This window comes from Mus musculus, chromosome 3, assembly GCF_000001635.26.
Source record: "Mus musculus strain C57BL/6J chromosome 3, GRCm38.p6 C57BL/6J".
Classification (NCBI taxonomy): domain Eukaryota; kingdom Metazoa; phylum Chordata; class Mammalia; order Rodentia; family Muridae; genus Mus; species Mus musculus.
In genome coordinates, this window is record NC_000069.6 from 90,089,170 (window position 1) to 90,101,003 (window position 11,834).

Here is an 11,834-nt window from a genome sequence, read left to right on the forward strand (position 1 = left end):
GCCCTGCCCTTAATGAAACAAGACATACCCATTCTGTATAATAATAATGAAAGACATACCCATTCTGTATAATAAATCGAGGGAAAAGCGAGCGTTCTCTTCCTTCCCACCTTTGTCTATCAGAGAGTAGGTTAATGCTAACTCCTCTGTACCCCCCCCCCCCCATCTCGGGTTTAAATAACTCTGGTCTGCGGTGCTCCTGGAGTGTGCTCCTTGAGTTGATACTGCCGTGCTCAAAATCAGTTATAAGGAGCATAAGATGGGGCAACAGAGCGCCAGCTCTCGAGACCTGTCTAGGAGCAGTCAGGGCAGATGATTGCCACTTACCATCATGAGGGATGCTTTAACTGTCGATTCCTGCTCGTTAACTTGGAGAAAGGAAAAGCACTTTGGGTTGACAGAAGTAGGATGAAAATTTAGGTCTGTTAACAAAAGAAAAAAAAAGGTCCTGGTGAAGTTTACACTGCAAGTTTTGTTTGCAGATAGTTGGGTCTTAGGACTCTTGCTTTTTTTAGTCCTGGACCAAATCAAATCCAGAAGAATGTCTATGACTTATGTGAGAATAATATGGCTGTTGTCTGTGAGATGGTCTCTACTCTGAAATTTGTATTCTACTTTTCTTTACAGTACTCTCAAAAAGAAGACAAGTATGAAGAAGAAATAAAGATTCTTACTGATAAACTCAAGGAGGTGAGCTGAGGGGCTGAGCCGCATGAACGATAGGAGGCGTTAATATTGTAATATTAATCCTGAGCCTTGCTGGCCTTGGCTCAAATGGCTTAGAGGCACGAGAGGAGGAAGTAACCATCTTTCATTCTGTTTGTTGTTGTGCTTCCTCAGGCAGAGACCCGTGCTGAGTTTGCTGAAAGATCGGTAGCCAAGCTGGAGAAGACCATTGATGACCTGGAAGGTATGGAGCACATGAGGGCGTGTGAGAAAGGAAGGCCTTGCCCGCTAATCTTGAGCCTTTGGTCTGTGCATCAGAGAAATGGTAGTGACTTGGAATATTGGATGCGTCCTGTCCTGTGTTAATGCTAGACTTGCAGGATTTTTAAATCTTTTCCTTTATAGTAAGTCTACTTATTTCTGGAATCTGCCATCCATCCTTTGAAAAGATGTAATGGCTGTATTTATCTCCAATTTGATCTCAGATATCTTAAATCTTGACTGTGAGTTGAAATGGAAGCCATGGTTTTGTGCATGCCACCCCATGGCCACTTTGGGTATCTCTTTTTATCATTCAGGCCGGGTGACACCTGCAGGAGATAACAACCAAGTCTTGCAGCCTGAACAGATCAAACAGTCAGGGCTTCTTGTTCTTGTAGTTTGGCAGCTTTGTCTGTCCACCTTAACAAAGAAACAAGTCCTTTGCTTTGAGACTAACTTCCTTGATACGCTCTTGGTGTTGGATGGTCTGGGAAAGGGTTCGGGGAGGCGGCCGTAGAACCGGAGTGGTGACCACCCTGAGTAGGCAGAGGAGAGTCACTAAGACTGCTGTGCCTTCTCCCTTCTCTGTCTTCCTTAAGTGTTAGCACTGCTTCAGAATTGGGTGGGAGAGGTGGCTTTGGGTGCCTGCAGTGCTGGCATGTGTTCAGGTTCTCAGTTCTTGCCGCAGTTGACTTGACGAGACATCAGGAAGTACGATTAGCTGTTGGGGAAAGAGGTCGGTCATGGCTGCCAGGATAGTTTTTATGTTTTTTTCCAGAATAGTTTGTTTTTCCTTCCTGGATTTAGACCTATGGTCACAGTTTTCCTATTTTCTAATGACTCCCTCTCTTCATCTGCTTCTGACACCTTTCACTTTATCCCCTCCATCATCCCTGTGGTTCCTGTGCCTGTCCAGACGAGCTCTATGCCCAGAAACTGAAGTACAAGGCCATTAGCGACGAGCTGGACCACGCCCTCAATGACATGACCTCTATGTAACTATCAGGCAGCAGCGTGGGGTTGGAATCCTGGCGGGTGGGTGAAGACTGTGCTTGGGTTTTGTCCTTGAATCTGCAGTCTCCACCCACTTGCAAACAAATGTTGGTGCTGGTTATCTGTTTGGGGAGCCTTTTAATCTTCATGTAATTTGTATTTTCTCTTATTCTCCCATCTAGTTCTAACAGGGTCTTATATAAGCCATATCGACCTTAGACTCCAACCTCTAAAGTGACAGCCACGTGCCACTGTGCCCAGCTCTCCTTCTCACTGAGTTCTCACTTTGGTTTCTCAAAACTAGGCAGGGTGACACACAGCTGTAAGCCAAGCCACCTAGATGCTAACACAGAAGGATTGGTGCAGGTTCAAGGCCAGCTGATGCTGGGTGGCAAGACTGAGTCTCAAAAGCAAAACAGAGCAGTCATGGTGGCGTTCACCTTTAGTCCTGGCGTGAGTGGTTGGATTTCTAGAATTCGAGGCCATCTTGGACTAAATGATGAATTCCAGGACTGCTAGGGTTATGTGTAGAGGTTCTGATTTGTGCCCTGATACTAAACTTAATGGGACATACCCAGGGTGAGAAGCAGCCAGTTTTGAGCTGAGTCCCAAAGCAAGCCAAGCAGTAAACAGCACCAAAAGATTTGGGGGACTTTACCTGTTTGCTGTGGATCTGTTGGTGCTAACCTGCAGCGTCTTCCCACTAACCCTGGGAGAGTGTTGCAGCCCGTGCGTGTGTCTGGCTTTCTCTCCTCCTGCTCTGTCGCTCTTGTTCCTTCTTCCTAAGCTGCTGCCTCAGTTGAGCCCGCCCTTCTCACCTGGAGTGTCCTTTTTCATACAGATAAACTGTCACCGTTTCTGCCCTGTTCTGGATCTGCCCCCTTTCCTTGGGGAACCCAACACCCCACTCGCTCTGGATTCCATTTGGGTCAGCCTGGCTGGTTCCTACAGCCTTAGGGCTGGAGGGCCTTGGGGGGGGGCACACAAAGCAATTTACATATTTGCTTTCCAACCCCATATTAAAATGTTAAGCTGCCAGAAGCCTCACGGCCTCTTGCATTTGTGTTATTGACAAAGTTGTTGGTGTACATAAGAAGGAGTCCTGCCAGTGTGATGTGGGGACAGCTGTATTAGGCTTCCCCTCTTCCAACTTCTGTATGATCAAAGCTACTTTGTGTGTGTGTTTTTCTTGACACTTAAACTTGCTGATTGGAGTCTTGTCCGAGTGACCAGTAAAGGCTTCTCATGGTGGGAAGTCTGGTGCTATTCCTCAAACCTTACTGAGGAGTTCTTACATAGCCCACCTGGACATTTTCATTCTTTTAGCCCCTCTCCCGTACAGTAAGGTCAGTGACCATTGATTTAGCTCCTATCACTCTGCCCTTTTGCCCAAGACTCAGAAACTACATCCTCGGACCCATCCTTACAGTTAAGTGATCATCCCAACTCACAGAGGAAGGTGTAACATGGCGGGTTGGATTCTTGATAGATAGGTGTTTCATCTTTAAGCCTTTCTCATTTCTCGCTCACTCGAGGCTGCTGCCATTGTCCTCTATAGGACGCACACGGCAAATGATGGGCAAAGGGAAAACAGCTAGTCATGCATATTTCAAACAACATACACGTGAGGGTAATGACTTACTACTAAACTTCATAGTCAAGTTCTTCTTGGTACACATTGTAGAATTGAATATCAACACTTCACAGCTGTTCCAGTTTATACAGCAGATACATTTGGTATCACAGCTAAATGCTGCATAGTATTTCAGTTTCTTAGCAGAGTACATATTTGAAACTTGCCTTTTCAGTATCCAGGGCTATGAATGTGGCACAGGGAGAGTGTCACCCAATGTACACAAGGCTCTTGAGTTTGAACCCCAGTACTACAAAGAGAGAAAGGGAAGCTATAGCTAGGTAGAGAAGCTCTCTCCCAAGCCAGGTTCCTTTGCCTACACTATCCCTGCCACGTAGCCTTTGAGATGAAGTCGAGGTTGATTTGTGTGGCAGGCAGGGCCTGGTGTTTTCTTTTTGTGTTTTTTTTTTTTTGATTTTTTATTTATTATATGTAAGTACACTGTAGCTGTTATCAGACACTCCAGAAGAGGGCATCAGATTTCGTTATGGATGGTTGTGAGCCACCATGTGGTTGCTGGGATTTGAACTCGGGACCTTCGGAAGAGCAGTCGGCGCTCTTAACCACTGATCCATCTTGCCAGCCCGGTGTTTTCTAGCTCTCCTGTCCTAATAGACATTAACGCAGCTGAGGAGCCCCCTGCATGTAGGTTGCTCTGAGTCTAAAGTACAAGCCTAAAGCTAAAGCTGTTGTTGAGCTGCACATAGTAAAGGTCAGGGTGCACATAGTAAAGGGAGGGGTGCTGCTGTCACGGTGACCTCCAAATTAGAATTTTGAGCTCTTTGTCTTTTTGAGTAAGTTTTACACTAGCCCTGGATGTCCTAGAACTCAGTCTATGCCCAAGCTGTCCTTGAACTCACGGCAGTCCTTCCTCTGCCTCTCAAGACAGCACCACCAACTGTACTGTATGAGGTGTGTTCATTGTGTTTGGTTTGGTGGTGCAGAACTCTGAACCCAGAGCCTTGAGCTCCATCACCAGCCCCAGGATTGGCTTTTCATGAGCAGAATGCAGTTTAGAGGTAGTCAAGACTCAGTATTCCAGCCACAGAAACACAGAGTGAAGAAGCTTAGCTAGGGAGGAACACAGTAGCTCTGCAGGTTTGTGGGCAGGATGGTTGCCGAAGCTTTGTCCTTGTCAGATAGCTGAGGGAGACGCCACTGTAGTTTATGAACTAGTGTGTGCTCCGAAAAGAATGAAAGTTGTTGCATCTGGGCATGGTGGCTAAGCCTGTACCCAGCATTCTGGAGACTAAGGAAGGAAGATCAAAAGTTCAAGGCCACACACACTAAACTACATAACAAGACCCTGGGTCAAAAATAATAAACAAGGCTGGGTGTGGTGGTATATGCCTCTTTAATCTCAACATACGGATCTCTGACTTCGAGGTCAGTACTGTCTATATAACAAGTTCTGGGCCAGCCAGTATAGTGAGATTCTTTTAAGACAACAACTTTTACTGGGTGGTATACGCCTTTATTCCCAGCACTTAGAAGGCATATATGAGTTTGAGACAAGCTTGGTCTACAGAACCAGTCCCAGGACATCCAGGGCTACGTTGAGAACACTGCACAAAAACAAAAAACTTTTCCAAGTAAAAAAATAGTATATTTGGTATGTGTATATACATATATATTGGGTTGAGTGTTCTGGCCCCAAGTTACAGATGTTTGCGTATCATTGTACTAGCTAATATTGGTCTGCTATCTTTGTTTTCAAATCGACTCTTGCTTTTAAAATGTTTTAAAGTTCACAAGATAAACAGTAACATGCACACACCACTAACCAAGAATATGCTGTACTTCGGGAAATGCTAGATTAGGCTGCAGATTTCTCTATTTTTCTGAGCCAGGGTCTCACTGTGTAGCTATGGCTAACCTGAGACACAGCAGTCCTCTAATCTCAGCCTCCAGTGAGCTGGGTAACAGGCATGCACAGCCCTGCCTGATAAGATAAACACTTTGACAACTAAGTGTGCAGAGGTAAAGTTAGGTAACTGGTTTTGAGACTGAGAAAGTGATTTCATGAAAGATGGTAGGGAGCTAATGTCCTGGCTTGGAATTTGGGAAGCAGGAGAAGCATATGTCTGAGAAACTCGTGGTCAACGAGGGGAGGAGCTGATAGAAATTTTGGAATCCAAACGGTATTTTAAGGGTATATCCAAGGTATTTTAAGTTATAAAGATGCTAGTCATAGTGCTACATTCCTTTAACCCCATCACCCGGGCAGAGGAAAGCCAGTCTACATAGTTCAGGACAGCCAGTAGTACAAAGAGAGACCCTGTCTGAAAGAAAGAAGTGAAGAAAGAGAAAAAAAAGAAAGCAAAATCAACCACTGCAGGCGTGGAAAGGTTAAATACAGAGAAAAGCTAAGTTGGGCAGGAAGTCAAAGGAACTTGTTTGAAGGGATAAGGGATAGAGGAGAGGGAGGGGCAGCTCAGGGCCGAGGGGTTCTCGGCTCCAGCAGACAGACTGAGAAAGAGGGAAGTGCAGTTGGGCATCCACGGCTCAAGTAAGTTGAGAGTGTGTTGGGAGCATTGGGTTCAACTGTAGGCAGATACCATATTCAAGGAGAGGGCATTAGTGAAGGAAAGCAGTAACCACACTTGAAAGTGCTCGTGCCCGGTAGAATCTGGCCACTGAGGTCAGGTATCAGCCACTTGTTTCTGTGGCTGTTAAACATGTCTTGTGGTGAGGCTAGAATTCAGCTTTATTTATTTTTAAATGAATGGAAAAGTTCATTTAAATTTAAGTAACCCCATGAGACTGTTGCTCAGAACAGGTGCAGCCATTGGGTGTAAGTCAGGAGTTTGAATAGCAGGGTGAGGGTTTGAGATCCTGCCTCAAAATAAAAGTTAAAGCCAGGTGTTGGTGGCGCACGCCTTTGATCCCGGCACTCGGGAGGCAGAGGCAGGCGGATTTCTGAGTTCGAGGCCAGCCTGGTCTACAAAGTAAGTTCCAGGACAGCCAGGGTTATACAGAAAAACAAACAAACAAACAAACAAAAAGAATGTCTCCTAAGTCAAACAGGCTCAGCACTGACCCTCTAGAAGCCTCCTGACTACTCTTGTTCTGTCATGTAGGGTAGGGTAATTCTTGTACACACGGAAAGATTCTGCACATTAGCATATTGCTCTCCTCTGGTCAGTAGATATCTGTAGAGCCTTCTGGCCACTGTGATAGCCACAGCCTGTCTGGTCAATCGTGGAGGTAGACATCTATAGTTAAAGCACTCAAAGGCAGAGGCAGGAGGATTCCTCAAGTATGAAGCCAGCCTGAGACACATAACCTTTGTTCTTTTAAAAAAATAAAAATAAAAAATAAAGGACCCCTAAAGTCTGCCCTTTACGAATCCCATGTCCTCCCTGGAAGAGAGGACAGTGTCAGTCACTAAGTGCTTTGTCTCTGTGACCAGTCCCAGCCAGAGAGCAAGGCCTAGCTGGAAAATGAGACCATGTCTCAAGTTGAAGCAAGCTCTAAAACGTAGGAAGTTGAACTTAAACTAGGAATTGAACCAGGTCCTATAGAAGGGCATCTAATGGTGGTGCACACCTTTAATCTCAGCAGTGGGGAGGCAGCTCTGAATTGGAGCACAGCTTGATCTAAAGTGAGTTCCAGGACAGCCAGAGCTATATAGTGAGAGACCCTGTTTTAGTGGGAAAACAAACAGAAAAGCTCTCACCTGAGCTTCAGTCACCTGACTGATAGTAGGGTGGCCCAAGAGTAATTTTTAGCTTTCCTGTATCTCTGGGTTTAGGATTATCTACAACTGGGTGGAGTGGTACACACCTATAATCCCAGTTATTTTTGGAGACTATAGCTGCAACATGGGGTTTGAAATGAACCAGTGCAACAGAACAACATCCTATCACATTGGAGTCTGGGAAGAGTCTAAAATCCTCATACTTCCTCTTAAGATGATGTGCTCTGGGCTGGAGAGATGGCTCGGTGGGTAAGGGCACTGACTGCTCTTCCAAAGGTCCTGAGTTCAAATCCCAGCAACCACATGGTGGCTCACAACCACCCATAATGAGATCTGATGCCCTCTTCTGGTGTGTCTGAAGTCAGCTACAGTGAACTTATGCATGATAATAAATCTTTAAAAAAAAAAAAGATGATGTGCTCTAAGTAGAAAGCCTAGATAAAGGCAGTAGACCTGAGCACTGCTTAAATGTACATTTAAGTAATGTTCTAGGTTATACGGGGGGGAAAAAACTTGGTAGCATGGAATTTTTTTTTATACCTAAGAAGTTTAGCCATTGATGAGTAGCTGTAGCCTATGAATACTAGAGTGTCTTAGATTTTCTTAAGATTGAAATTCATAGTACTGGACATCATATTTATATTCAAAGCAAGAAAGAAATCTAAAACTTTCTCATGAGCCCAGCTTCCCCTGCATTTCACTGGCCTGAATTGGAATCTGTGACCACCTTTGGCAAGGAGACAATATAATGTTCTTTTAATCAATTGTTTTTTATTATCTTTTTTTTAAGATTTATTTATTTATTTTTATGTATGTGTGTACACTGTAGCTATACAGATGGTTGTGAGCCGGGTGGGGGTGGCACATGCCTTTGATCCCAGCACTTGGGAGGCAGAGGCAGGTGGATTTCTGAGTTAGAGGCCAGCCTGATCCACAGAGTGAGTTCCAGGACAGCCAGGGCTACACAGAGAAATCCTGTCTCAAAAAAACAAAAAACAAAAACAAAAAACCAAACAGATGGTTGTGAGCCTTCATGGGGTTGTCGGGAATTGAATTTTTAGGACCTATGCTCGCTCAGTCCCTGCTTGCTCCAGCCCAAAGATTTATTATTATATATAAGTACACTGTAGCTTATTTCAGACACACCAGAAAAGGTAGTCAGATTTTATTACAGGTGGTTGTGAGCCACCATGTGGTTGCTGGGATTTGAACTCAGGACCTTTGGTAGAGCAGTCAGTGCTCTTACCCACTGAGCCATCTCTCCAGCCTGTATTTTATTATCTTATGGGGGTGTTTTGACTCTTCATGTTTGTACATCACATGCATGCCTGTTATCTACAGAGGCCAAAAGAAAGCATGTTACAGGTGGTTATGAGGTGCCATGTGGGTGCTGAGAATTGAACCCAGTTCCTCTAGAAGAGCATTCGGTGCTCTAAACCCCATAGTAGTCATAATTAGCTTAACCTTTAAGTGCTGTGTATACTGCCGACTGGGATAGGTTAATTCTTATATAAAATGGGAACGTAAACATGAATCAGGGAGAACTTGAGGATGTCTTTGTTATATTACACTCCATATGAAGTATGAAAGTGAAGGTCGATTTGGTGAGATGGGTATGCAGTGTTCCCTGTGAGTTCTCCAAGCCCTCACGGCTGAATGCCTCTTTCTAAGTGCACTGTATCTGCCACGTGACAGTTACACCCCAGGCACAGATGCTGTGAAGGAAGTGTGTTTTCACATTCAGAATGGTCCTGCAGCTGAAATTCTTACCCTATTCTTTCCACCAACTTGATCACTCTTCCTGCCCTGGGTCCTTGTACTCTCCTGCCGAATGGTGCATGTTACATAGACCAGCTAGGTGAAAGACATTTGCCTCTGCCTTCTACTAACCTCCCCTTTTCTCTCTCTCCTCCTGTTCTCCTTTCCTCTTCCCCTCTCTGTTGCTGCTGCAGAGCGTCTCTACAGCCAACTTGAGCGAAACCGCCTGCTTTCTAATGAGCTGAAGCTAACGCTGCATGGTCTTTGTGACTGACGGGCAGGGCTCCCTGATGCCCAGTAAACCCACACCACTGACCTGGACCCAGCAAAAAGCTGATTGCCTTTTAAACCGTTACTGTTCGCCCTAAGCAAGTTGCTTTTTTAATGAGGGCAGCTAGACTACCGTTGATTTCCTGGCAGCCCCCACCAAGTTGCAGTGGCTATTTCTATTCTAGAAGAGCTTGTGGGTGATGAAGAAGGGGCCTGGGAGATTTAGTGCGGAACTTGGAAGCCCTTAGCTGCAGCCTTCTCACCTGTACACTGACTGTAGGGCTTGCTCTCGTGCATGGATATTTTCTAACAATAAAAGCACTGACTTGACAAGACGTTGTAACTGCTTCATCTGCAGGCCCAGGGTTGGGCTCCTGTGACTGGGTGGAAACAGGGATGGGCAAGAAGGGTGTGTGGTATGAAAAGGGGCCTGACTTGGGCCTTTTTCTTCCCTTCCCTGAAGCTCTGCGGTTTACTTGCTAGGCAGGTTAATGCTTGGTGTCCTGCCACCAGGCTTTCTTCCTGATAGTTTTCCTTCTTGCTGCTTTTGTGTTTAATTGTAAGTCACTCTCCGAGTCAGCTCTGTTGATAACTTTGCTAAAATCTCAGTGGGGCTTTACTGACAAGAATGCGTCTGGGTCGTATTTATTCTCCTTGACCTGAGGACTCCTGTCCTCTTCACTCTGAAGAAAGTACCTACTGTAGGAGGATCCTGTGCCCTTTACTTGAGATTTTGATCTTTGTCCTTGTCTGGAGTGGTCACACTCTACTGTGGCATTTCAAATAGGTATTGACCTGTGAACAGACCCGGTGGGTGGGCGCCTGGTGCTTTCAACCGGATCCTTCTGGGACCGAAAGCTGAATAATGCCTTTTGGTTGCCTGTGGGAGGGAGATGAAATGGCGGATAAGCTGAGCTCCCTCCCCCGGGCAGGAGAGAAACTCTTTGGCTTCAGTAGGCAAGCCAGAGACCCCACAGAACCCAGGTGTGCAGTAGCTGCCTTCTGTACCTTCCTTGCAACTGGAGCAAGTCTCAGAACTTGGACCTTTGCTTAACTTCTCTTCTTTATTTCCACTAGATAAACTGAAGTGCACCAAAGAGGAGCATCTCTGTACACAAAGGATGCTGGACCAGACCCTGCTGGACCTGAACGAGATGTAGACCTCCCCATCCCTGCCCCGCGGCCATTCCTCCCTCTGACCTTGACTCCGCCAGAGGCCAGCCTCCCTGAAGCTGACCTTGAAACTGAGGGCTGATCTTTTTAACTGAAGGCTGCTTTCCCTCCTGCCACCCCCTTTTACTACCCCTCTTGTCTTTTTCACAAAACTGTGTCAGCCTTTTCCCAGAGTTCCAGTTGGAGGGGCTGAACACCTTTGGGAACAATATTTAAGGGAATGTGAGCACAACGCAGTGTCTTCAATGCAGTTGTGATACGCACATTGTGATTACTTTCTGTCTTAGCAACCATTTTTAACATTCCAAGCACTTCTGCCGCTTGGAGCAGCACATTTTAGCCTAATGGATACTGTCTCGCCATGGAGGAGAAACCCAGGATTGGGCCTGCCTTCCTGAGAGCCAGCAGAGCCCAGGCAGGCTCCACTGTGGGAGACCTCAGTGCTCTGCACCAACTCTTAGCCAAACAACAGGGGGATTCTAGGAAGTTAGCCAAAAACAAAAACTGTTCTGGGCTGTGAAGGTTTTCAGCTTTGGTGTCTTTGAACAATTTTACACTTATTTTTATTTTTTACTTTTTCCATCAGATGTGACCAAATAAGACAATGAGACGTCTGAGACAGCCCCACCTCCCAGGGCCTCATGCATGTTAGTTAGGCAAGCGTGCTACCGTTCAGCCCCAGCCCTGAGCCCAAACTTATCGCAGCTCTACCCCTTTCCTAACTGCTCAAAGATGGATCATGCCGCCCCTTAGTGTTGTGGAGACCTCTTAGAGGTCACCTGCCCCCAAGGGAGACAGAGAAAGGAAAATTATGTTTGTGCCACTGATTTAGCCACATGAACATCATCTCATCGCCCTCTCCTGAAGCTGCGGTCTCTAAAGTGCCATCTCATTGTGCTTTGTATCAGTCAGTGCTGGAGAAATCTTGAATAGCTTATGTGTAAAAAAACAAAAAACAAAAAAAAAACTTTTTAAATTTTATATTATTTTGAAGTTTTGTTTTTGGGGGGTTGGGTTAGCTTGGCCAAGCCATTGACTGTGAGAATTCTTTGCAGTCTGTGAGCTAGTGGTGTGCTGATCTTTCAAGTGTCCCCACCCAATTGCCATGTTCAGGTGGTTTCTTCTCGGCCTGTTAGGTGGGCACCCTGCAGATTCCTGGCTTGTTTGTACTCTCCTCCGACCGACCGACCGGAGAAAGAGAACCCCGCAGTGCAACTGTTTTGATACTGAATATCGATAAGTGACATTTTGAAATAAAGAACCAGTCCCTCCACGATCAGACCGGCTTGACTTTGTTAAACGAGGTGCGCTTTCTCCACGGTTTACGGACCCTGTTGGCAGTCTTTGTGGCTGACAGCGGACAGACTTAACATAGAGCAC

General features: G+C 45.8%; 1 protein-coding gene across 13 annotated transcripts in view; it reads left to right on the forward strand.

The window, feature by feature from the left end:
* The window catches only part of Tpm3 (tropomyosin 3, gamma), a 28,252-nt gene extending 16,519 nt beyond the window's left edge, over positions 1 to 11,733 (forward strand). For 4 of the 13 annotated variants that reach the window (NM_022314.3, NM_001253738.1, NM_001253740.1 and 1 more), the window contains 3 exons: positions 628 to 690; positions 841 to 910; positions 10,359 to 11,733. In NM_022314.3, coding sequence (NP_071709.3) covers positions 628 to 690; positions 841 to 910; positions 10,359 to 10,441 — 216 coding nt within the window. In that variant the 3' untranslated portion in view covers positions 10,442 to 11,733. Of the gene's footprint in view, positions 1 to 627; positions 691 to 840; positions 911 to 1,843; positions 1,927 to 2,761; positions 7,902 to 9,205 lie in introns of those variants that run through there. The other 9 variants (NM_001271764.2, NM_001357581.1, XM_006501835.2 and 6 more) reach the window with 7 other exon arrangements.
* Positions 11,734 to 11,834: the final 101 nt, after the last annotated feature.